Here is a 27207-nt window from a genome sequence, read left to right on the forward strand (position 1 = left end):
TTGAAATAGGTTCTAGGAATTCTAAATTATAAAACATAATTCTGTAAACACACCATTATTAAACAAGTCTAGGCCGGGCGTGGTGGCTCAAGTTTATAATCCCAGCCCCTTGGGAGGCCAAGGCGGGTGGATCACCTGAGGTCAGGAGTTCGAGAGCAGCCTGGCCAACATGATGAAACGCTGTCTCTACTAAAAATACAAAATTAGCCAGGCGTGGTGGCAGGTGCCTGTAATTCCAGCTTCTTGCGGGGCTGAGGCAGGAGAATGGCATGAACCCAGGAGGCAGAGGTTGCAGGTTACAGTAAGATCACACCTCTGCACACCTACCTGGGCAACAAAGCAAAACTCTGTCTCAAAAAAAAAAAAAAAAGTCTAAATAATCTTGCAATAAGGGGCCTAAAGCAGTAATGTAGTAAGACAGACATTTTAATTTTGATAGGTTTTAAAAAATTCCAAAATCTCAGAAATTTCCAATATGCTCAAAATAGTTTGATTTTATTACCCCAGTAATTCATATACTAATATAGACATGACTAAAAAAGAAATTGCAAAAGATCTTACTCCTTATAGTTATATTTTACATAGCAAAGACTCAAAGCCACAAACATGCAACAAGGACCCAAAATGTTTATGGCAAAATGTCAAATCTCACATTAAAAAGTCATGCATGATAATGACTAGACAATCAAATCTGCTAGATTAGAGAATCCTAAATCTATTTTTCTAGGTGATGATAGTGTTAAGGACAATTTCTTTTAATGAATACAAGCAGAATAAAATGTATATATTTCATTAGAATTATGTCAAAATGTATGTAATGCTTAGTATAATAGAAAAGAAAGCTACATCATTTCTCATAAGGTGTATCTTTTTCAGAAAAGTAAGTTATTTCAGATGAAATATTTAATAGGAAGAAAAGAGGAAATAAAATATTCCCCACCAACCCAATGCTGTGTCCAAGCTGCATGTTAAAAGGACATCTCTAATTGTTACCAGAAGATGTAAGACAGCGGCATGCCTGAAAGTCATTTCTCTTTCATCAATTGTACCTAAGTAAGAAAAATATATTTTAAAACAGACTATATATTACAGTTTTAGAATATGTATCAGAATCTGCCTAACAATGGGAGCTAACATTTATTATTGAGTGCTTACTATATGCCAGGCTGTATATAAGCTGGCTATTTCATTGAATCCATAACAATAGTCCCATCAGACAAGTTTATTATGATCCAAATTTTATGAATGAGGAAATAGTATTAATGAGGTTAAGTAACTGTCCAAGGTCAGTTAGTGAGTAAATGGTAGAGCTGTCATTTAAACTCAGCTAACCTGAGAATTCATGCCCTTGTTGCTTCCAAAGAATATTCAGTTATTTCTACTCCTATTGGGAAAAAGAGTCAACGATTCCCAGTTATGAAACAAGAATAAAAATAAATTCATAACTTGCCAACTGATTAAGATAAAAGTAGAGGATCATAACATGAAGAAATACCTTGAAATGGAGGTAGACACCTAGGGATATTTATTCAAAGGTATAACTCAAACAAGAGATAAACTCACAGGGACAGGCTAATTGCCTAATTGTGTTCCATTTAGTTCCAGAGCTTTTTTGGATGATAGATTGGATTTTTCTGCATATAAAAGTGAGACCAAGAAGATGGTATTCTAGACCCCCTGCCCCAATTTAACCAGAGAAGCTCTACTTTTCTTTTTCATATATTGGGATCTCATGAAATATTTATTTGAACAAAGAATTCTGCTAAAAAGTTTGCAAATTGATTATCTATTCAATGAAGATCAAGGCAAATGTGTAGCAGGGAATTAAGAGGCAACAGGAAAGCCAATTATGGGTAGTATATTCAGCCCCTTAGAAGGACTTGTGGGAACAAGCCAATCATGACCTGCAAGAGATGAGAATAGGGCAGAGAAAACATATTTGGGGAACTGGAAATGTAAAAATGCTTGGAAAATGGAGTACAGACTAGGAAACTAGTTGTGGGAAATGGTCTGATTTCTTTTAATCTAGGTTTACTTAATCGTTACTTGTAGGCTTAGTTTTATCTCAATTCTGGGGCCAATGAAAGAATATTAAGTATAACAACTATTCACTTGCTGGGGATTAATGCGATATTGTTCCAATTGGATACCCAAAACCATGTCCCTTTTTTGTCCTCTATTATACTTCATACATACTTATGCTGTATATTTTATAATAATCATCATTCTGCTCAATGATGTTCAAAGCCTTTAGAAGCTCAACCCATATTCAGCTAATTTAAAACCTGAGAATTACAGGACTGAAACTATATCTAGAAGACATGAGTTTTTATTTTACGTAAGTCTTGTCTTCTTTCATAAAGGCCAGTTTGCTGACAATTGTTCTTTTCTATCCAGTATAATCATTACCAGAATGCCAGCTCCCCAAAATGTTGATCTTGATGCCTTTCTGTGGCTCAGGTATTTCAAGTAGTAAACTATGGATTAACACCTTCCTCTCAGATCAGGTATTCTATCTCAGTAATACTACTGCAACCTCGAGGTTTTGGTGACTAAAATGTTGCTCCCCTCAAAGACTGGGCACTCTATATGGAAGAAGATTAGAGTCAACTTTTTTTTCATTTGTAAAAGAGAGTTAACCTTTAAAAAATATATAGGACATCTAAGTTTAATGAATTTAGAAAACAGACTTTAAAAATAAATTAAGTAGATTCCAGGTAAGATGGAGTAAGTACACTCCACCCTGTCTCTTCCATTGAATACAACTATAAACACAAAACAGAATACATGAAACAGCTATCTGAAAACTCTAAAAGGTAAATGCTAGCAAGTGGACTGGGGAAGGAGCTCAGATTTCAAAATGCCACCAAACAAGTGATGAGTTTCCTATTTTTTCCGCTTCTGGTATTTACTGGCTTAGACTAAAGCAGCCCAAGGCCCAGAAGTGATTATCACCATGTGGACAGAAAGAGCTCCAACAGAAGTCCTCATTTTGTCTAATACAGAAAACTAGGTTGATGTTTTTTGCTTTCAGAATTTTCAAAATGTTACTCATTGTCTTTTCATTTATATTATTTATGTCAAAAAATCTCATGTTACCCTTATCTTTGTTTCCTGCATGTGGCACGTCTTTTTTGTTCCTCTGGCTCCTCCTACAGTTCTCTTTTTATTATTGGCTTTGAGTAATTTGATTATGTGGACCTTCTTTGTGTCTCTTGTACTAACTATTCATTGAGATTTTTGCATCTGTGGGTTTGTAGTTTTCATTAAGTTTAGAAAGATTTCAGTCATTATTTCTTCAAATATTTTTTCCATTTACTCTCTTTTCTCTTTTGAGAATGCTAATTACAGTATGTTAGGCTACTTTAAGTTGTTCCACAGCCCACTGATGCTCTTTTCTTTTATTTCTTTTTCATTCTTTCATGCTTTACAGTTTTTGCAGAGTGATTGTTTCTATTGCTGTGCTTTCAAGTTAACTAATTTTTTCTTCTGCAATATTTAATCTGCAATTAATCACATCCACTATATTTTTCATCTCACGCATTGTAGTTTAGTCTCTAGAAGTTTGATCTAGGTCTTTTTAAATATCTCCAACTTTGCAAACATACAGAAAACAGTAATAAGAAGTTTCAGTGTCCTTTTCTGGTCATTCTAATGTCTTTGTTGATTCTGGGTTTGTTTTATTATTCTCATTATGGATTGTACTTTCCTGCCTCTTTGTATACTTCATGATCTTATTGGATGCCAGACATTGTGACTGTTACCTTGTTGGGTATTCTTGTATTCATATCAATCCTCCTGTGCTTTATAATGGGATGCAGCTAAGTTCCTTGGAGACAGTTTGATCCTTGGGGTGTTGCTTTGTGATTTGTTAGGCAGGTTCAGAGCAGTGCTAAGGCTAGGGATAATTATCCTCCACTACTGAGGCAAGATTTTTCTGAGTACTCTCCTTAATCCTCTATGAATTACGAGTTTTTCTAGTCTAGCTGGTAGGAATAGCTATTATTCCTGCCCTGTGTGAATGCAGCATAGTAGTCCCTCTAGTCCTTTCAGATGGTTTGTTTCTCCAACTCCAGGTAGTCTTCTCACATATATTCTTTGTTTGTTTGTTTTTGTTTTGTTTTTGTTTTTGAGATGGAGTCTCACTCTGTCACCCAGGCTGGAATGCAGTGGTGTGATCTCAGCTCACTGCAACCTCTGCCTCCCAGGTTCAAGCGATTCTCCTGCCTCAGTCTCCCAAGTAGCCAGGATTACAGATGCCCGCCAATGCACCAGGCTAATTATTGTATTCTTAGTAGAGATGGGGTTTCACATGTTGGCCAGGCTGGTCTCAAACTCCTGACCTCAGATGATCCGCCCGCCTCGGCCTCCCAAAGTGCTGGGATTACAAGCATGAGTCACTGTGCCTGGCCACCTCACATATATTCTTTGATCGATCATCTGCTGAATACTCGAGGGAGAGGCTCTGCACAATTCTATACTCTCTGTGCGAAGCTCTCTGCTTTCTAACATTCTATTTTGAACTCTTATCTGTCTTGGCCTCCCTGGACTCTTACCTCCTGTTTCCTCAACTTAAATTGTCTACCTGGCTCTGCCTCAGGTAACTCTCCCTCCACCATGGCCTGGCAATTCTTTCAAGGCAGTTAGCTAGGGTAATGGTAGGGCTCATTTCGCTCATATTCTTTCTCTCAGAAACCACTGTTCTTCATTGCCTGATGTCCAAGATCTTAAAAACTGGTTTAATGTATTTTGTCTTTGTCTTTTTTGTTGTTATTTCTGGTAGGAGGGTAAATCTAGTCCCTGTTACTCCATCTTGGCAGAAATAAAAAGTCTAGGATTGACTTTAATTAATCTAGTTTTTGACCTCCTTTTTTGGGAGGAGACTGAGTGGTTCATATGCTGACAATAATAAAGTTAATTTAGTTTCTGCAATAGTAATCTGTCAAGTAATATATGTCAATTAGGAGCTTCACTGAGAAGTAATGCCAGGTGATATTTCTTACCTTTTTCTCTACTTAGCTGATCCTCCAGTATTGCTTTGTTGATTCTGGGTTTGTATCATAAGCTGAATTACAGTCATGCCATCATCTATAACTAATTTCTGAATCTTCTATACCCAATTTTTACTCATTTGATACAATAATTTCTAAACATATCTTTTTAAATAACGTGACTTTTATTTGCACTCACCTTGGTGAACAGCATCACTTACTACTTTTTCTTGTTCCTTTAAGAGAAACCTTGTTTGGTCAAAAATAACAGTGGCAAATTTCCAATTAGCAGTTGGGAGAATACAGAAGGATACAAGGTTTTTTAAGATAGGAGAAGCTGCTGCTTCGAGGAGGCAAAATGCTTGGCACTGGCTATCTGCAAAAATAAAAGCATTAATGGCATGTTTTAATAAAGATGGTATGCTTGTTTTGATAAACCAATTAAATGTTATTTCGTGGAAATCTGAACTTCTATCTGAATTATTTTCTGAGTTAAAAATAATGAGACTATAAAAACTTATTTTAAGATATTTATTCTAAATAAACTAATAAAAACAAACATGGAATTATATAATTTTATGGCTATATTATTTATTTATTTATTCATTGAGACAGAGTCTTGCTCTGTCGCCAGGCTGGAGTGTAGTGGCACCATCTCGGCTCACTGCAACCTCCGCCTCCCAGATTCAAGCTATTCTCCTGCCTCAGCCTCCTGAGTAGCTGGGACTATAGGCACGCACCACTATGCCCAGCTAATTTTTGTATTTTTAGTAGCGACGGGGTTTCATCATATTGTCCAGGATGGTCTCGATGGCTTGACCTCATGATCCGCCCACCTCGGCCTCCCAAAGTGCTGGAATTACAGGCATGAGCCACTGCGCCTGGCCTATATTATTTATTAGAGAGGATTTATTCCATAATTAACTTGACATGGCAAATATAAAGACCCATATAAAGAGAACTGCATTTTTTTCTTTGCCATTCTCCACGGTTAGCATACAATCTTAAGCCAAACAATGAAAAATTTTTTCCAGTTATCACTAGAATAACATTATTTAAAGATTTGCATAATCTAGAGACCAAAAGAATGAAAAGATACTTGAGAACCTGGGTCATATTTCCTTATTGATTTTAATAATGAATCTGATGTTAAGCAGGCTGTTCTTTAGGAGTCAAAGAATACTCTTCTTTATAGCATAACAAAAAAATCAATATAGGAATCAACAGTAACTTATTTACATCACTCTGATAGCAGGTAAGAGAACAGAGAGAGCATGATTAGCAGTTCATTTTCCAGACTAGGCAGAAGAGTCCAAGGAGGTACAGTTGTTCTCAGATTGATATAGGGAAGCAGCAGTAGTTTAAATGAAAGAAGAAATAACACTGAGTAGCTTGGGTAGGGCAATGGGGAGAGGCAGGGGTAGTGAACAGGGCATTCCAGGTCGGGATATAACTTGAAAGTAGGAGTGGAATGAAGAAATACCTGAAACAAGTGAAGAAAATGACATGGAAAATGAGGTATGTCCTAGCTATCTAGGAAAGGGCTTTGAAACTAAGCAAATCCGAATGCATTTTAAAAGCATATAACATACCTGATGCTTGAATTTCAATGACATTATCTGTTCCCCTTTCCTGATTTATTTCCTCCAGGGTTTTATTAATATGAACAATAGGACTTTCTTCTTGAAGTGTCAAAGAACATGCTTCTTTATCTTGAAATTCCAATAAAAAATATAAATTTGTGTTGTTCAAGAGAAACTTAATGTTGTTTTACCTTATTTTTTTTCTAAAATATGATCAGTAGTTAAATTTCTTCATTGAAACACATCAGTATTAAAGTGAACAACTATCCAGATCAACAGACTTAACACTGCTAGGTAGGAAGATGAATGGTAAAAATGGAAAAAACTTTGGTATCAGATCAGTATTTTGAGCTCAGTTCTGACTCAGTTTCCTCATATGTAAAATGTGGATAAATATATCTGCTTTAAACACCAAGTACAGTTTCTGACACAGAAGGTATATACCGTTCTACTTAATTTCTCTGTGACTTTCCACATGCCCTTTCTTCTACTACTACCCTCTCCTCTGCCCCAAACCTTCCCTATTTCCATCTTTTTTTAACCAGGCCAATTCTTTTTCTTTTCTTAAGACAGGGTCTCCCTCTGTCACCCAGGCTGGAATGCATTGGTATGATCAGGGCTCACTGCAGCCTTGACCTCTTGGGCTCAAGCCATCCTCCCACCTCAGCCTCCCAAGTAGCTGGGAGCACAGGCATGCACCACCATCCTCGGCTAATTTATTTTTTTAATTTATTATTATTATTATTTTGGTAGAGATAAGGTCTCCCTGTGTTGTCCAGGTTGGTCTCAAACTCCTGGGCTCAAGGGATATGCCTACCCAAAGTGCTGGGATTACAGGCCTGAGCCACCATGCCTGACCTGGGCCTAGTCTTACTGCTGCACCCTGCAGGTCTCAGGCATCTTCTATAAAAAGTCATATGTAACTGCCCACTCTACTTCCAGGCCAGCAAAGGGCTCCTCCTTTTGTTTCTTTAGCACTCTGTGAAGACTTCTTTACTGGTACTTGCCACATTGAATTGAAATGATCTATCTGCATATCTGACCTACTCTATTATACTGTGAGCTTCTCAAGGTCAGCAACAGCATCATATTTATCTCTAATATGTAATTTAGTGCCAGGCACAAAGTATCTAATAAATGTTAGTTTTCTTTCTGTCCTAGGTATTACAGAGGATTTCTTCTTTCCTAAGTATTATAGAGGATTTACACACAGACACAGACACACATAAAAATCTAGTTATTCTAACCATATAGTAGTATTATCCATCAGTAATATGATCACAAAATAATTCCAGAAACACATTACCAAATTTACATACATGGTTAAAAATATAATGGACTATATTCTAAACTAGATTAACCTGCTATTTTCAAGTAATACTTTCAATTAACCATAAATAATTACAATAGATACGATCAAACAATATTAATTATTAAAATTTTTGAGGGGGTCTAAGAATTTACAGTATTTCTTGCCTCTGAATTAACTGTAAAATAAGACAAAAAGTAAAATATACACCAAAATATTAAGACAGGGTCTCCCTCTGTCACCCAGGCTGGAGTGCATTGGTATGATCTATTAAAGGCTACGTTGGGGAACAGAATTTAGTTTGAGAGTCATATGAGCTTGCTAACTAAACACCAGAATTAGACAGAATTACCCACCCAGTCCTAGGGTATGCTGGACTGGGATAGGATACCCCATTGGGTCCAGGGAGGGCGGGGGAGGTCAGAGGAACTGCCCAGAAAAGAGCCATGACATAGAAAAACCAAGGAGAATTCCTGTTCTTCCTGGGCAACCATTCCCACAGCTTATGTCCAATTTATTATTTTGACTTTACAATTCAGATCATTCTTTCCATCCCCTCTGGAGAGATGTATAAAAAGCCAAAGAGGCCAGGAACTTAACACTTAATTGAGGAAACATCAGGAGTACAGAAGCATTCCCTCATAACATTAATGGTTTTTTAATTGTTTAGTAAATGAATGGCTAATTTTTTAAATAAGAAAAGATAAAATAATACTTAAAGATTTCAGAATTTTGTGGTCTTTTCTATTTTTATTCTTTTTTACATTTTCCTCCTTTCTTGCTGCTTTCCCTCACTTTCTGTTGATAATATACCCTATCATAAGCCATTATCACCACTATGGCAACCAGAAGATGTTAGTGTTAATTTTGGGGTGGATTCCTTTTTTGCACCAAATATAAATAGAATCAGAAAACATGAACAAATCTGAGAATAACAAATCTTTGAAAAATTCTTATTTTTGTGTCACATTTATAAAATAATTATTTATATTTTGCTTATTTTTATGCAGAAGCGATGCTTCAATTATGGTCCAAATATTGGTTAGAAATAGCTCAGTTACATACAGAATTGTCATCTGGTAAGGTAAGTTATAAGGTGGCCAAACTATTACATAAAAAGTAACTTTAAATTGAATATGTAGAAATAGGAAAGATCACAAAATTCTGAAATCTTTAAATATTATTCTGCATTTTTACCATGAAAAATGCTCTGATTGACACAGTAATATTACTTTTTTAAAAATGACAGCTCACCATAACCTCAAACTCCCAGGCTAAGGCATCTGCCCACCTCAGCCTCCTGAGTAGCTGAGATCACATGTGTGTGCCACCACACTCGGCTAATTTTAGAGATGGGGTCTCATTATGTTGCTCAGGCTGGTCTCAAACCCTTGGCCTCAAACAATCCTCCTGCCTTGGCCTTTCAAAGTTCTGGGGTTAGAGGTGTGAGCCACCATGCCCAGCCCCAGTAATATTACTTTAAGCAGATTTATAAAAGGCTGTCGCATCTTTTGGAAAAATAAATATAACCATCATGACATTAAGAACTGAAGATCGTGTGTCTATTAATAGTATATGAGACAGTAAGACCTAACTGTCTCTAAGTCACATAAATATTTTTGTATTCTTTAACTGCAATGCGGTAATATTCTACTTTGATTCCTCAACAATGTTTCTAAACAGATCAAATATGACAATAGATGTAAAAGTGCTTTATAAAGCATAAAGATACCTGTATTTATGATAATATTATTAACCTTATGAAGAAAGAAAGAATAGGATTTATCAAACAAACTGATCATTAGAAAATATTTCTGGTGTTTCTGAATGTAACAATATATAAATATTGAAAGTTTCCAATGTCCCTAGTTATAGGTTGCATCAATGTATACTGGATTTTAGGAATAAATAGCAGCCAATAAAAAAATAAATATTGTTGTATTTATTTCATCAGGGTAACCTATGTCAAACTTATTCTGGAATGCCTATTTTATTTTCATGAGAAGTAAAATGATATGACACATTATATTACCTTTGATGTGGCTGTAAGCAGTGAATATAAGACAGTTACAACTCAAACAGAAACTGTTAGGTAATGTTGGAAAGAAACAATTAAGTAGACAGAGAAAGTTTTCTTTCAAGTACACATAAAAATATAATTTAAAATACTGAGACAGGACTGACAGCTAAAACAGAAAAAAGAATGGCAGAATTGACCAACAAAATTTAGAGATACTATGAATTTGTAAGGCCATGCTGTAGAAAGCAAGTTTTACAAATAGTGGCTTTTGTTATAAATTCAAATGCATTTTTAGACTTTTTGAAACATATGTATCTATATCTAAATCATGCCTATATATCCATATCTATCTGTATACAAGAAGTATCAAGAATCGATGACATTTTCCTTGACTACAAAAAATAACATAATTTTATCTAGAAGAACTTTATCTCCTTGCCTTCTATAATAAATTATGTACTTAGTCCTTGAGCCTATCATATCTATGGCAAAATATTATTAAATTACCTACCATGTTTTTCATCACTGTTTGTGACTTCAGTCTTTGAGGTACAAGTCTTATATTTATTTCGCAGCATAATAAAGTCACTCAAAGGGTCCAAATCATTCTCTTGTTTTTTACCATGTTCAAAAGATGCTTTTTTAATTATTGAAGAGGAAGGTGATTTAATAGATGGTCCTGTACAGTCAAGTTCAAAGTGATCGTTATTTTCTTTCTTTTGGATTATTCTGTTTACTGATTCTTGGTCATTCTTTGGTTTTTCTTCTTTTGCTGCTCTTTTATCAGAGAAATCGTCATCAGAAAAACATAGATCTGGTACTTCTTTTGCCAGAGATGGACTCTTTTGTGGAAGTGATAAATGAGCATTTGTAGATTTTTCATCAATAAGTGCAATAGGTGAAGAATGACTTTTATGTTCTAGACATGCTAGAAACAGAAAATAAAAAACACACAAGTAACTTCCACACTTAAATGAGTGTTCTATTAGGTATTTGAATAACTTTTAGTTGTGGTTTCTTATTAATGTAATTTGATCTTTACAAGTACTTTGTTTACTGCTTTGAAAATCAATTTTTGGTCTGAATAAAATAAATTTTTAAAAAGGATCAAAATTTCGCACCCTTTTTCTTACTATAGGAGCTAGTTTACCAAGCAAAGAAGACATTCCAGTAAAGCCCTTTTGCTGATAGGCTTATGAATCATACCCTTGGAGGTAACAGTTACTCCATGGGTCAAACACTTACCTACCAGGCAAGCCACAATGGAAAAAAATACTTGCAATACATATAACTGACAAAGGACTGTATCCAAAATATATAAAGAACTCTTATAACTCTACATTTAAAAAGGAACCCAATTAAAAATTTGGCAAAAGACTTGAACAATAGTTCACATAAGATATGCATATTCTACAAAATAGATGAATCTTGAAAACCTGCTAAGTGAAAGAAGTGTCACGAAAGGCCACATATTGTATGATTCCATTTATATAAAATGTCCAGAAAAGGCAAATCTATAGAGAGAGAACAGTGGTTCCAGAGCTGAGTAAAATGGGGAGTGACCACTAATGGGTACAGGATTTCTTTTGGGGATGGTACAAGTTTTCTAAAATGGTTTGTGGTGATGATTGCACAACTCTGGGCTTATATTAAAAACCATGGAATGGTTTACTTTAAATGAGTCAATTGTATGGTATGTGAAATGTATCTTGATAAAGCTGTTACAGGAATACCTCAGAGATATTGTGGATTCAGTTCTGGACCATCACAATAATGTAAATATGTTAAGGTGAGTCACACAAATGTTTTGGTTTCCCAGTACATATAAAAGTTATGTTTACGTTATACTGCAGTGTATTGTGTACAATAGCATTATGTCTAAACAAACAAGTACATACTTTAATTTTGAAATACTTTATTGCCAAAAAATGCTAATGATCATCTGAGCCTTTAGCAAGTCATAAACTTTTTGCTAAGGTGGGGGGTGTCTTTTTTGTTTTTTTTTTTGAGACATGGTCTTCCTCTGTACCCCAGGCTGGAATGCAGTGCCACAATCATAGCTCACTGCATCCTCCAACTCCTGGGCCCAAGCAATCCTCCCACCAGCCTCCCAAGTAGCTGAGACTACAGGTGCATACCACCATGCCAGGCTTTTATTTTTATTTTTAGGAGAGACAAAGTTTTGCTATGTTGCCCAGGCTGATCTTGAACTCTTGGGCTCACATAATCCTCCCACACTGGACTCCCAAAGTGCTGGAATTACAGGTGTAAGCCACTGGACCCGACTAGGGGGTCTTGTCTCAATGTTGACAGCTGCTGACTGTCAGAGTGGTGGTTGCTAAAGGTTGGTGTGGCTGTGGAAATTTTTTGAACTAAGACAACAATGAAGTTTGCCACACTGACTGACTTTTCTTTTCACAAGAGATTTTTCTGTAGCATGTGCTGTTTGACAGCATTTACCCAGAGTAGAACTTCTTTCAAAATTGGAGTCAAGGCTGGGAGCGTGGCTTACGCCTGTAATCCCAGCACTTTGGGAAGGCCAAGGCAGGCGGATCACGAGGTCAAGAGATCAAGACCATCCTGGCCAACATGGTGAAACCCGTCTCTACTACAAATACAAAAGTTAGCTGGGCATGGTGGTGCGTGCCTGTAGTCCCAGCTACTCAGGAGGCTGAGGCAGGAGAATCGCTTGAACCCTGGAGGCGGAGGGTGCAGTGAGCCAAGATCGTGCTGCTGCACTCCAGCTTGGTGACAGAGTGAGACTTGGTCTCAAAAAAAAAAAAAACCCCACTGGAGTCAATCTTCTCTGATGCTGCCACCACTTTATCAACTATGTTTATGGAATATTTCAAATCCTTTGTTGTCATTATAACAATGTTCACAGAATCTCCACCAGGGGTAGATTCTATCTCAAGAAACCATTTTCTTTGCCCATCCATAAGAAAAAACTCCTCATTTGTTCAAGTTTTGGCATGAGATTGCAGCAATTCAACCACACCTTCAGGCTCCACTTCTAATTCTAGTTTTCTTGCCACTTCCACCACATCTGTAGTTATGTACTTGCACTGCTAAAGTCTTGAACCCTTCAAAATCATCCATGAAGGTTCAAATCAACTTTTTCAATCTTGCTAATGTTGATATTTTGGCCTCCTCCCAAGAATAAGGAATGTTTTTAATGGCATCTAGAATGGTAAATCCTTTCCCAAAAGTATTTCAATTGACTTTGACTAGATCCATCAGAGGAATGACTATCTATGGCAGCTCTGGCCTTATGAAATGTATTTCTTAAATAATAACACTAGAAAGTAGAAATGACTCCTTGATCCATGGGCTGAAGAATGGATGTTGTGTTAGCAGACATGAAAACAAAATTAATCTTCTTGTATATCCCCATCAGAGCTCTTGAATGACCAGGTACACTGTCAATGAGCAGTAATATTTTGAAAGGAATCTTTTTCTCTGAGTAGTAGGTCTCAACAGTGGCCTTAAAATTTTGTAAGCCATGCTGTAAACAGATGTGCTATCATTCCGGCTTTGTTGTTCCATTTATAGAGCACAGAAAGTGTAGATTTATCATAATTCTTAGGGGCCTTAGGATTTTCAGAATGGTAAATGAACTTTGGCATCAACGTACAGTCAACAGCTGCATTAGCCCCTAATAGGAGGGTCAGCCTGTCCTTTGAAGCTTTGAAGCCAGACATTGACTGCTCCCCTCTAGCTATAAAAGTCCTAGATAACACTTTCTTCAAATAGAATGCTGTTTCATCTACATTGAATATCTGTTGTTTAGTGTGGCCATCTTCATCAATAATCTTGGCCAGATCTTCAGGATAACTTGCTGCAGCTTCTACATTCACACTTGTTGCTTCACCTTGTACTTTTATGTTACGGAGATGACTTTTTTCCCTAAACTTCATGAACCAATCTCTGTTAGCTTCCAACTTCTGTAGCTCCTTACCTTTCTCAGCCTTCATAGAACCAAAGGGAGTTAGAGCTTTGCATTGTACTGGGCTTTGGCTTAAGGGAATATTGTGGCTGGTTTGATCTATCTACACCACTCAAACCCTCTCCATATTAGCAACAAGGCTATTTAACTTTCTTATCATTTGTGTATTCACTAAAGTAGCACTTTTAATTTCCTTCAGGAATTTTTCATTTGCATTCACAACTTGGCAACTGGCCAAAAGCAAGAGACCTAGCTTTTGGCCTAGGTTGGCTCTCAGCATGCCTTTCTCACTTAATAATTTCTAGCCTTTGATTTAAAGTGAGAGTTGTGCAACTCTTCCTTTCACTTGAAGACTTACAGGCCACTGTAGGATTATTAATTGGCCTGATTTTAGTATTGTTGTGTCTCGACAGACAGAGTGGGCCAAGGAAAGGGAGAGAGATGAGGGAACAGCTGGTTAGTGGAGCAGTCAGAACACACACATTTATTAATTCAATTCACTTTTTTATATGGGCAGAGTCTATGGCACCCCAAAACAATTACAAAATTAAAATCAAGGTAACTGATCACAGATAACTATAACAGATATAATAAGAAAAAAATCTATACTATTGTGATAATTACAAAATGTGACAGAGACACAAAGTGAGCACATGTTCTTCAAATATCCATATAATGTATTAAATCTATAAAATTATGTAAAGTCTTTATTGTGATATATAACTAACTTGAGGTTAAAATAAAACATTCATTTTATATTTTTGATAGCTAATAAATTATGATAATTCTAAAGTTGGAAATGCTGTTGGAAAATGGCTGCAAAAGAATTGCTTGATGCAAGATTGCCACAAAACTTCCATTTGTAAAAAACACAATTATCTGTGAAGCACAATAAAGTGAAGTACAATAAAATGAGATGTGCCTGTATTTTTTGTTTAAATTATATACAAATGGCCAATGAACATGAATAAGATGCCCAACATCATTAGTCAGCAGGGAAATAGAATTAAAACCACAATGAAATAACCACAACACACTCATTAGAATGATTAAAATTTAAAACACTGCCAGTACCAAGTGTTAGCAAAGATATGGGATAATTGGATCTCTCACACATTGCTGGTGAAAATGTGCAATGGTGAAATTACTTTGGGTAGCAATTTAGTAGTTTCTTATAAAAGTAAACATACACATAAGACTCAGCAATTTGACTCCTAGATATTCACTCAGGAGAAATGATAATGTGTGGCCTCGCACGGTGGCTCACACCTGTAATCCCAGTACTTTGGGTGGACCAGATGGGAGGATCGCTTGAAGCCAAGAGATTGTGACCCCCATCTCTAATTAATTAAAAAAAAGTAAAAAAATTTAAAGAGAGAAATAACATGTTTCCACAAAAGGACTTGCACAAAAATATTTATAACTTTTATTCACAATAATAAAAAACTGGGGGAAAAGCCCAGGGGAATTAATAAACAAACTGTGGTATATCCATACAATGAAAAATTTCTTAACAGAAATGAACTAGTGATACACAACATCATGAATGAACCTCAGAAATGTTATGCTCAGTGGAAGAAGGCAAACACAAAAGAACTTATACTATTTCATTCCACAAGTGAAATTCTAGGATAGGGGAAACATATAATACATAGTGACAGAAAGTATACCAGTGGTTGTCAAGGACCAGGGGGGTAGGTTAGTGAGGGGGAGAGATGGGATGGCAGGAGAATGACTGCAAAGGGGCATAAAGAAACGTATTTATGATAGAAATACTCTGTATCTTAATTGTAGTGGCAGTTTCACAGGCATATACTTCTCAAAATTCATCAAACTGTACAGTTAAAATAGGTGCAGTCTTCCTGGACTGGCAACATTTGTGTATATTGTGATGTATCAATGACAAAAGAGTAGTGCATCCTGGGGACAAGGAAATCTTCACATTTGGAGCCCTCCTACATTCCATCTTAAACATCTCTTTTTTTGGCTCATTCTAATATGCGTCCTTTCCCTTAATAAACCATATTTGTGAGTACAGTAAAAATAAAACAGGGGCAGTTTATTTTATGTAAATTATACTTCATAAAGTTGATTTGGAAAAAAACAAATGCCTATAGGGCCAACTAAATAATGTAAATTAGTAAAATGTATGGCTATGGCTTAAATCACAATCTTTGTTTGTATAGATGAACTTTGTATTATTTTCTTCCAAAATGTAGTTTACAATTTTTTTTTTTGCTTTTATTAGAGGTATTGGTATAAGAAACATTTTACTTTCCTCTTAACTATACCTAAATGTAAGACAAAAGTGTCAAATGTCAAGTAACAACAGGCTTCAATTTGTAAGTCCTGGGAACTACGGTGAGCTGGAGAGTGCATGGTCTGTCTAATGTGGTAAGCTGCTAATGGCTCCAGCTAATTGTTGCCATATCAGAACCTGAGTCCAGTTTTTGGAATTTTAAAGATAAGTTCAAAATACAGATTATATATGTGAAATCTCCCAAATTTTAAATGTTGGTAACTGGCTGGGCATGGTGGCTCACGCCTATAATCCCAGCACTTTGGGACGCCAAGGCGGGTGGATCACCTGAGGTCAGGAGTTCGAGACCAGCTTGGCCAACATGGCGAAACCCCATCTCTACTAAAAATACAATAATTAGCCAGGCATGGTGGTGCATGGCTGTAGTTCCAGCTACTCAAGAGGCTGAGACAGGAGAATTGCATGAACCCAGGAGGTAGAGGTTGCAGTGAGCTGAGATCACGCCAGCCTGGGCAACAGAGCAAGACTCTGTCTCAAAAAAAAAAAAAGTTGTTAACTAATTAAAACACCATATGAGTCAATAACATGTGGGCTGAATAGGATCCGAGTGCCACTTTTCAGATATTCTCTAGTGGTAATCTGGTATGTTTAGCAGGTGAATAGAAACTATTTATTATTTCAGTTTTCTCATTATTTTCCTTTATTATTCTCTCTTTAAGCACCCCTACCCTGACGACTTGGCATGGGTTCCAGATATAGTTATTGCTACTTAAACTTCAGAATTATACTGCTATACATTTAATTATACTGTTAAACATTCGTTTTTTTACAAATTAAAGTTTTGTGGCAATCTTGCATCAAGCAAGTGTATTGCTGTCATTTTCCAGCAGCATTTCCAACTTCAGAATTACCATAATTTATTGGATATCAAGAATATCAAATATGAATATGTTTTATTTTAATCTCAAATTAGTTACAAATCACAATAAAGACTTTAGTTTTACAGATTTAATACATTATATGGATATTTGAAGACCTCATAAAATCTTCTCCCTTTTCTTTGTCTACTAACCTGACCTAATCTTATTTAACATTCTTATTCCACCATGGGTACCATGTAGGCCTGAGATGGACTGGTGTGTATTTGCTTGATATAGTCTGTTTATCTGTTCTCTTTCCTAGCCATCCAAACATCTTTGTCTTCTGTCTTTCTAAAAAATTTACTTTACATTGCTTATTGTTCTTTTTATAAGGAATATTCAAGAAGTAAGAAAGCAGATTTTCTTAGGTTACCTTTGAACCTGGAATTTGTGTTACCACTGTGGTTATATTACTAGTGAGTCACAGGAGTACACTAGAGAAATGAGTGGAAACAGAGACGGGGATATGATGACAGTTAATTGTCTATCATATATTTATCCCAAGGAGCACTTATACATCTGTTACATATTTTGGTATTTGCTATTTGTAGTTTTTTTGTGATTAAAAAAATAATTTGAACTTTTTATTTTAGATTTAGGAGTACATGGGCAGGTTTGTTACCTGGGTATATTGCATGATGCTGAGGTTTGGGCTATGACTGATCTCATCACCCAGGTACTGAGCATAGTACTCAATAGTTAGTTTTTCAACCCTTTCCCCCACTTCCCTCCTCTAGTAGCCCCCAGTTTCTATTGTTGCCATCTTTATGTCTATGAATACCCAATGTTTAGCTCCTACTAGAACATGCAGTATTTGGTTTTCCATTCCTGAGTTAATTCACTTAAGATCATGGCCTCCAGCTGCATCCATGTCACTGCAAAGGACATGATTTCATTCTTTTTTATGGTTGTGTACTATTCTATGGTGTGTATGTACCACAATTTTTTTTTATACTTTAAGTTCTGGGATACATGTGCAGAACGTGTAGGTTTGTTACATAGGTATATACATGTTATGGTGGTTTGCTGCACCCATCAACCCTTCATCTACATTAGGTATTTCTCCTAATGCTATCCCTCCCCTAGCCCCCAACCCCACAACAGGCCCCGGTGTGTGATGTTCCCCTCCCTGTGTCCATGTGTTCTCATTGTTCAACTCTCACTTTTGAGTGAGAATATGTGATGTTTGATTTTCTGTTCCTGTGTTAGTTTGCTGAGAATGATGGTTTCCAGCTTCATCCATGTCTCTGCAAAGGACATAAAACTCATCCTTTTTTATGGCTGCATAGTATTCCATGGTGTAAATGTACCACATTTTCTTTATCCAGTCTATCATTGATGGGCATTTGGGTTGGTTCCAAGTCTTTGCTATTCTGAATAGTGCCACAATAAACATATGTGTGCATGTGTCTTTATAGCAGAATGATTTATAATCCTTTGGGTATATACCCAGTAATGGGATTGCTGGGTCAAATGGTATTTCTGGTTCTAGATCCTTGAGGAATTGCCACACTGTCTTCCACAACAGTTGAACTAGTTTACACTCCTACCAACAGTGTAAAAGCATTTCTATTTTTCCACATCTTCTGCAGCATCTGTTGTTTCCTGACGTTTTAATGATCGCCATTCTAACTGGCGTGAGATGGTATCTCATTGGTACCACATTTTCTTTATCCAACCCACGTTAATGGCCACCTAGGTTGATTTCTTGTCTTTGCTATTGTGAATAGTGCTGTGATGAACATATTAGTGCATGTATGAGATAAAAGACCTCTACAAGGAGAACTACAAAACACTGCTGAAAGAAATCATAGATGACACAAATAAAAGGAAAAACATTACATCCTCATGGATTGGAAGAATCAATATAGTTAAAATGACCATACTGCCCAAAGCAATGTACAGATTCAACACTATTCCTATCAAACTATCAATATCATTTTCCACAGACCTAGGAAAAACTATTCTAAAGTTCATATAAAACCAAAAAAGAACCCGAGTAGCCAAAGCAATCCTAAGCAAAAAGAATAAAGCCAGAGGCATCACATTACCTGATTCCAACTATACTATAGGGCTAGGGTAACCAAAATGCCAAGGTACTGGTACAAAAACAGATACAAGGACTAATGGGACAGAAGAGAGAACCTAGAAATAAAGTCGCACACCTACAGCCATCAGATCTTCAATAAAGCCAGCAAAAACAAGCAAGAGGGAAAGAACTCCCTATTCAATAAATGGTTCTGGGATAGCTGGCTAGCCATACACAGAAGAATAAAACTGGATCCCTACCTTTCACCATATATAAAAATTAACTCAAGATGGATTAAATATTTACATGTGAGACTTTAAACTATAAGAATCATAGAGGAAAACCTAGGAAACACCATTCTGGACATCAGCCTTGGGAAAGAATTTATGACTAAGTCCTCAAAAGCAATCGCAACAAAAACAAAAATTGCCAAGTGGGACCTAATGAAACTAAAGAGCTTCTGTACAGCAAAAGAAACTATCAACAGAGTAAACAGACAGTCTACAGAATGGGAGAAAATAATCACAAACTATACATCCCACTAAGATCTAATATCCAGAATCTACAAGGAATTTAAACAATTGAACAAGCAAAAAACAACCCCATTAAAAAATGGGCAAAAGACATCAACAGACACTTCTCAAAAGAAGACTTACAAGACCTACAACATATGAAAAAAGTGCTCAACATCACCAATCATCAGAGAAATGCAAATCAAAGCTACAATGAGGTACCATTTCATACCATTCAGAATGGCTACTATTAAAAAGTCAAAAAACAATAGAGGCTGGTAAGGCTGTGGAGAAAAGAGAATACTTACACACTCTGGGTGGGGGATGTAAATTAGCCCAGCCACTGTGGAAACAGTTTGGAGATTTATCAAAGAACTTAAAACAGAACTACGTTTGACCCAGCAATCCCATTACTGGGTATATGTTAAAAAAAATTGTTCTGTCTTCTGTGTTTGAAACACTCCTTGATGATAACAATTCTTATTCAGATTCCTTATCTCCTTAGACCAATCTCCCAACATAGATAGTAATTTCTAAAATTTATTTCTAACTATGGTCATTATCCTATAATAAACTATAAACTTTCCCAAATCTGGCTGGGCACGGTGGCTCATGCCTGTAATCCCAGCATTTTGGGAGGCTGAGGTGGGCAGATCACTTGAGGTCAGGAGTTCGAGACCAGCCTGGCCAAAATGGTGAAACCCCATCTCTACCAAAAATACAAAAATTAGCCAGGCATGGTGGCGGGCACCTGTAATCCCAGCTACCTGGGAGGCTGAGGCAGGAGAATCACTTGAACCAGGGAGGTGGAGGTTGCAGTGGGTCGAGATCATGCCACTGTGCTCCAGCCTGGGCAACAGAGTGAGACTATGTCTCAAAACAAACAAACAAACAAACAAAACAAACCCCACACACACACAAAATATATAATTCATGCTAAATATGTTTAATTTACTATTAATATAATGCCCGTATATAGCAACCCAAATAGCTCAAGACATAGATACTCAAAAGACATTTTTGCCTTCTTAAGTTGTACAGTAAAAAATGAATTAAAAATGAATTTAAGTAAAAAGGAAAATCCTCTATTGTTAAAGAGTGATATTATTGAATGCTAATGTTCTGCTGTTAAGTCAAAATACAGTTACTGCAAAATGCTGGTTTGCGTCTAGGCTGATGTGAACAGAAACTGCTAGCAATTTAATCATTTATAAAAGGAAACAAAGTCACTTTAAATGAAAATGGCTAGAAATTTAAAAACTGAGACTATAGAATTCTAGGACATAACAAGATTTTAGGGTTAGCTAGTCCAACTTCATCATTTTTTCAAGAAAATGGGACCTAGAGAAATCCAAAGCCGTAAATTCTGCCAGAGCCAGGGCCTATATGGAATGCTAGAACCTAGTGATTTTCCCAATTACCTAGAGGAAACCAGAATCTAACATTTTCACATTCTGAAAATGTTTACATAACTAATATTTACTATTATGTACTTACATTCTAATTGAAGCACTTCTGTAGGCAAAAATATCTCAATTTTAGTGTCATTAGAAGACAAATTATCATGACATAAATATGTATTCAGATGTTCCAATGTTTCCATCATTTTCAGATTTAGTCCTGCTTGTTTCCACCACTCTGCCTTTTCTGGATTAATCACAAGACTTTCTTCTTTAACAGAAAATATCTTTTTCAAATCTGTAACTGAATATTGGCGGTGGGGCTCTTGAAGTCTTGGCACTTACAAAAAAAATAAAAAACCAATAGTTAGAAACAGTCTACCAAGCAAAAGAAACAAAACACAATAAACAGAACCACACTGGAATTTCTTTATGAAATGCATTTTTATGCATTAGAAAAATAGTGAAACGAAGTTATAGCTGATATTTTTGTCTCAAGATGCTAATATTTGTAAAAGTTCAAGCTATTATAGCAGTAGAAGTCACATAAAGGATTTATTTCACTCTTTGAAAATATCAAAAAGTTAAAATTATTCTAATATTTAGTAGAAGGAAATCTTATTTTGTTTGACCATTTTCAATTATTAAGTTAATGTTTGATTAACATTTTGAAGTAATATAAGCTTTATTAAATTAGAAATTCTAACTCATTATAATAAGCCTAAACAAAAAGATATATTTGTTCAGATTTTATGATGACTATATCATCTTAGATATTGTGGTACAGAGCTTACTGCCTCATTACTTTCTAGCCTAAATGGGAGAAATCATAACATATGGAGGAACTGAAGTAGCACAACTACCTAATATTATTACCTGCATTATAAACATCAACTTGAAATTAGGATTATAAATTTTGAAACTCTAATTTTGGAATGGTGCTTTTATAATGACAATAATATTAAGAAGAAATTAAAACGTAAAAATACTAATATTAATAATAGTAATTGCAAGTTACTAAAAAACATCTGGCACTGTGCTAAGTGCTTTCTTTACATGCATTATTCTTAATTAATCCCTAAATAATTCTATAAGATAGGTATAATTTTTAATAGTTTTATTAAAGTATAACTGACATGCAATAAACTACACATATTTAGAGTGAAAAGTCTCATAAGTTTTGAGATATTTATACATTCATGAATCCATTACCACAATCAAGGTAATGAACATATCCATTCCCTCCAAAGTTTTGTATCCCTCCCGCCTCTTTATACCTCCCTTCTAATCTTCCTCATCCCCCAACCCCTGTCCCATTGTTCTGCTTCCTGACACTATAAACTACATTTTCTAAAATTTTATATAAATGGAATTACACCATATGAATTTTTTGTGGATTCTGTCATTCTGCATAATTATTTTGAGATCATCTGTGTTGTGTATATCAACAGTCCATTCCTTTTTTTCAGATAGAAATAATTGTAGATTCACATGCAGTTGCAAGAAATAATACAAGACATCTTGTTCCCCCCTTTTTTTTGCTTTAAAAGTATATTATACTATGTAACTGATAATTTCAATACATGATCTGATTTTGATGTCTAATGTTTCTGCTGTATCTCACTGATGATGCCAATATATTTTGTGATTTTTGTCTATCAGCATGTGTTTCTTTCAACATTGTGGAAGGTCTTTGAAGCATGAGTTGAAGTACATTCTTCCACAAAAAAAATTATTTTCCTCTAGAAAGGATTTACTTTTGTTTCTCTATGTGTTTGGGAGGCACTGTCAACCTGGGACCACTTTAAATTAAATCACCACTATTTTTAAAAGTATATAGGTGGTTTGAATTCAGACTGCAACCAGGCATGGTGGCTGCCTTCTGGTTAGAAGTACTTAAGAGAAATTATTTTCTTTTCCTCTCTTCCAGCTCCAAGGTAGAAATATGCAAATTTATTCGGAGTTCCCTTCTATATATGGTGGTTTATTTTTGTATGCTCTTATTTTGATGGTAGTTTGTTGAATTCCCAGTTTTATGTAGGGGTCCCCTATCAGACCCTCCACGTAGGATATTTCTTGACTCTGTCAACCTCAAAACAGAAAAGTTCAAAGTCTCCAAGGTTTAATAGAAAGCTTGGAGTGAAAGCCAGCTTTGGTGCTTACGTGCTTCCCAGGATTCCTGTTTTCACTTTGTTTTTGGCAACTCAGTGATTCATTTAAAAAAATTTTAAAACAATACCTTATCCAAAGTTCCATTTCCGTGATGGAATAGTTCAGACACAGACAAGAGTTTAACTTACTCAGATAAATTTTGAATATACATGTGAAATGTATATTCACCTCAAAATTATTTTGTTAAACTATAAACAAGTTTTGCTAAAATTTTATTTATTTATTTTTGAGATGGAGTCTCACCATGTTGCTCAGGCTGGAGTGCAATGGTGATCTCAGCTCCTGCAACTTCCACCTCCCTGGTTCAAGCGATTCTCCTGCCTCAGCCTCCAGAGTAGCTGGGACTACAGGCGTGCACCACCATGCTCAGCTAATTTTTGTATTTTTAGTAGAGAGGGGATTTCAACATTTTGGCCAGACTGGTCTCGAACTCCTGGCCTCAAGTGATCCATCCGGGTTGGCCTCCCAAAGTGCTGGGATTACAAGTGTGAGCCACGGTGCCCAGCCATTTTTTTTGTTTTGTTTGTTTGTTCGTTTGTTTGAGACAGAGACTTGCTCCGTCGCGTAGGCTGGAGTGCAATGGCGCCATGTCGGCTCACTGCAACCTCCACCTCCCAGGTTCCAGTGATTCTTGGGCCTCAGCCTCCCGAGTAGCTGGGGCTAAAGGTGCGCTCCGACACTCCCGGCTAATTTCCGGCCGTTGTTAAAATGTTTTTAAATGTCCTTTTTGGAAAGCTTGGGCAACTGAAACTTTTAACATTAGATGTGATTTTTTTTATTTTTTTTTACAAACAACTCACAACCTTGGAAATACAGATAACGTGTATGGGACTGTTTTTTTTTTGTTTTTTGTTTTTTGTTTTTATGAGACGGAGTCTTGCTCTGTCACCCAGGCTGGAGTGCAGTGGCGCGATCTCCGCTCACTGCAAGCTCCGCCTCCCGGGTTCACGCCATTCTCCTGCCTCAGCCTCTCTGAGTAGCTGGGACTACAGGCGCCCGCCACCACGCCCGGCTAATTTTTTGTATTTTTTTTTAGTAGAGACGGGGTTTCACCGTGGTTTCGATCTCCTGACCTCGTGATCCGCCCGCCTCGGCCTCCCAAAGTGCTGGGATTACAAGCGTGAGCCACCGCGCCCGGCCGGGACTGTTTTATGTACTACTTGTATTTCATTTCTTTTCCTTCTCCCATGTATAGGAATTACCCAGAAAATCAGCAAGATCCGGATCTTGTCATATACTTCTGCACCTAGCATAATGAACCTTATGGAAGATATCTTGGTATTTTAGCTTCAGGCGAAGTTATATATTGTGTTAAGAAATGGTCAAAGAAAAAGGATATTCCACATTTCTACTGGTTGTACCTTTTTACCTATACTTTCTATTTATCACTTAAAAGCAATTAATCCTTACCTGTAAGCAAAAATGGGTTCAAAGGGCTTCTACATCTTTCTAATTGCCACATCATGTAGTATTTATTAGCTGATTCTTCAGCAGTAAGCAAATTACTGAAAAAAAAGAGTTAAAGTTTAATACATTAATAATATTGAGTCTTTTGTATTATAAAATTTTATTCTTTTATTTTTTTGAGACAGAATCTCGCTCTGTCACCCAGGCTGGAGTACAGTGGCACTATCTTGGCTCACTGCAACCTCCGCTCCAGATTCAAGTGATTTTCCTGTCTCAGCCTCCCGAGCAGCTGGGACCACAGGCGTCTGCCACCACGCCTGACTAATTTTTGTATTTTTAGTAGAGGCGGGGTTTCACCACGTGGGCCAGGCTGGTCTCCAGCTCCTGACCTCAAGTGATCTGCCCACCTCGGCCTCCCAAAGTGCTGGGATTACAGGTGTGAGCCACCGTGCCTGGCCCAAAATGCTATTTTTAAAAAGTATTTTTAAAGTACTTTTACACTGAAAATCAAGTGAAAAATTAACTTTATAAATGTGTAAACTGCAGTCGAGTTCTACAGACCAAATATCAAACACAGTACTCACTTCCTCCATCCTTGGGAAAGTTTGGTAATTTGTAAACTCAATTGTTCCTACTTGACTAAAAATTAGTCCCACCTCTACCTCCCTCTATGGAACCTGGAGCCAGAGAGGGCTGACTTGGGAGAGTTTTAGCACTTCCCTCCATAAACTATGCTAGCGTCAACCTTATACACCACCAAAAATAAAAATACAATCTAAGTAAAATTACCATGCTTACCATGCAAATAGCAACCTCAACAAAAATTTTTATAAAATTGCTGTCCCCAAGTCCATTCCATATAGAAATTCTGGATCCTCTACCGGCTGAGGATCAGAACTATGAAAAAGTCCTTCTCTGGAGATGGCAGAGTCCTAAAGTTTAGTTCAAGACCTTCAATCTTGATGGGTTTGTGAGTGAGTGATGTGTGTCTGTGTATGTGTGTTTAGGGGTACTGGAGGGAGAAGGGAGAAAATATGCATGACAATCAGTGTAAATTACAGCTCTTCTGTAGCTATGATGCTACTAGCCTTGGTGGGGAAAGACTATTAATTCATAAACCCCTTAATCTGTGTCCCAAGCTTCCTGCTACCCTGAGTGAGAACTGACTGTATTCTGTTTCTCTGTTCATATGGAACATATATGAGCATGCTAATTATAAGTATTACCAGTTAAATTGACAGTCTAGGGCAGTGGAAAGCTAGGTTTTATGTCTAAGGCATCCAGTTTACTCACATAATCCAAAAATCTGGTCAAGTGGTAGAAAATTTGAGAATCTAGACAATTCCTGAATCTTACCAAGGTTTCTTTGACAACACCTCAGATTGTAAGCAAGGAAGGGGTTATATTTAGCAAGCCATGTCCAATATAGACACACATTTTCACTCTTAATGGAGCTTTCTGAAGGCATGTCTGAATCTGATACATTGTTCATAAAAATATATTCACAAGTCAGCAGTCAGTTAGTAGGTTAATAAAATCTTACACCATACAGACTTTTCTTTTTTAGCCCATAAAATCTAGCATAGAATCTTATATGTGGTAGGCACTAAAAATATTGTTAACTGGGTATTATTTTCAGCCAAAATGTTGTGCTCTGAAATAAAAATAATTGGGACCATAAAAATAAGTTAAAGCTATAATAACATTCTTTATTATTTTTCCTTCTTTTTTAAAAAAAATTTTAACACCTTTTCTCCTTGTTTTTAGTTTTACAGTTGAGATATACAGTAGTTCCCCCTTATCCATGAGTTCACTATACTCGGTTTCATTTATCTGTGGTCATCTGCAGTCCAAACTATTAAATAGAATATTCCATAAACAATTCATAAGTTTTAAATTGCACTGTTGCGAGCAGTGTGATGAAATTTCACGCCATCCTACACCATCTCGCCCAGGATGTGAATCATCCCTTTGCCCAGCATATCCACACTATATATACTCACCACCTGCCCATTAGTCACTTAGTAGCATTCTCAGTTATCAAATCGGCTGTTGCAGAATCACAGTGCTTGTGTTCAAGTAACACTTTCTGTATTTAATAATGACTCCAAAGCACAAGAGTAATGAGGATGGTATTTGTTATGGTTGTTCTATTTTACTATTTTACTATAGTTATTGCTGTTAATGTCTTACTATGGCTAATTTATAAATTAAACTTTATCATAGGTATGAATATATGAGAAAAAACAGTATATATAGGGTTCAATAACATTCGCAGTTTCAGGCATCCATTTAAGGTCTTGGAATTTATTCTCCCGGTATAAAGGGGGACTACTGTAAACTCATTTTTAAAATATGGATTTTTAAGCTTTCACAGTCACCAAACAAATGGAAGTGATTTATCTCTTGCTGGTAAATGTAGTAGTGAGGGGACAACTTCTTTCAGTTGTTTCAAATGGCTCTAAAACCATTAGCTAATTTGAAAGCCTTTTTTTCTAACTTTGCCAAATCATAAGTCATTAGTTAAGATTTGTTTCATAAATTCTTATTAGATATTTGAGTTATAACAATAGACATATAACTTGTGATTAAAAAGAGCTTATTATGGTTTAAATACTTTTAAAATCAAACTGAAATTAAAGATCATACTAATTTCTG

At 36.3% G+C, this 27207-nt stretch overlaps 2 protein-coding genes across 3 annotated transcripts in view; one reads left to right on the top strand and one right to left on the bottom strand.

The window, feature by feature from the left end:
- GNG10 (G protein subunit gamma 10) overlaps positions 1–27207 on the top strand; it is a 134681-nt gene that overhangs the window by 55102 nt on the left and 52372 nt on the right. The gene's annotated exons all lie outside the window — the stretch shown is intronic.
- Positions 1–27207, bottom strand: part of SHOC1 (shortage in chiasmata 1) — a 96966-nt gene that overhangs the window by 29896 nt on the left and 39863 nt on the right. For both annotated transcript variants that reach the window (XM_003264000.2, XM_003263999.2), the window contains 6 exons: positions 24553–24647; positions 21068–21310; positions 10415–10831; positions 6584–6703; positions 5191–5367; positions 945–1049 (listed from right to left, as the gene is read on the bottom strand). In XM_003264000.2, coding sequence (XP_003264048.2) covers positions 945–1049; positions 5191–5367; positions 6584–6703; positions 10415–10831; positions 21068–21310; positions 24553–24647 — 1157 coding nt within the window. The remainder of the gene's footprint in view (positions 1–944; positions 1050–5190; positions 5368–6583; positions 6704–10414; positions 10832–21067; positions 21311–24552; positions 24648–27207) is intronic.

This window comes from Nomascus leucogenys, chromosome 8 (assembly GCF_006542625.1).
Source record: "Nomascus leucogenys isolate Asia chromosome 8, Asia_NLE_v1, whole genome shotgun sequence".
Taxonomy (NCBI): domain Eukaryota; kingdom Metazoa; phylum Chordata; class Mammalia; order Primates; family Hylobatidae; genus Nomascus; species Nomascus leucogenys.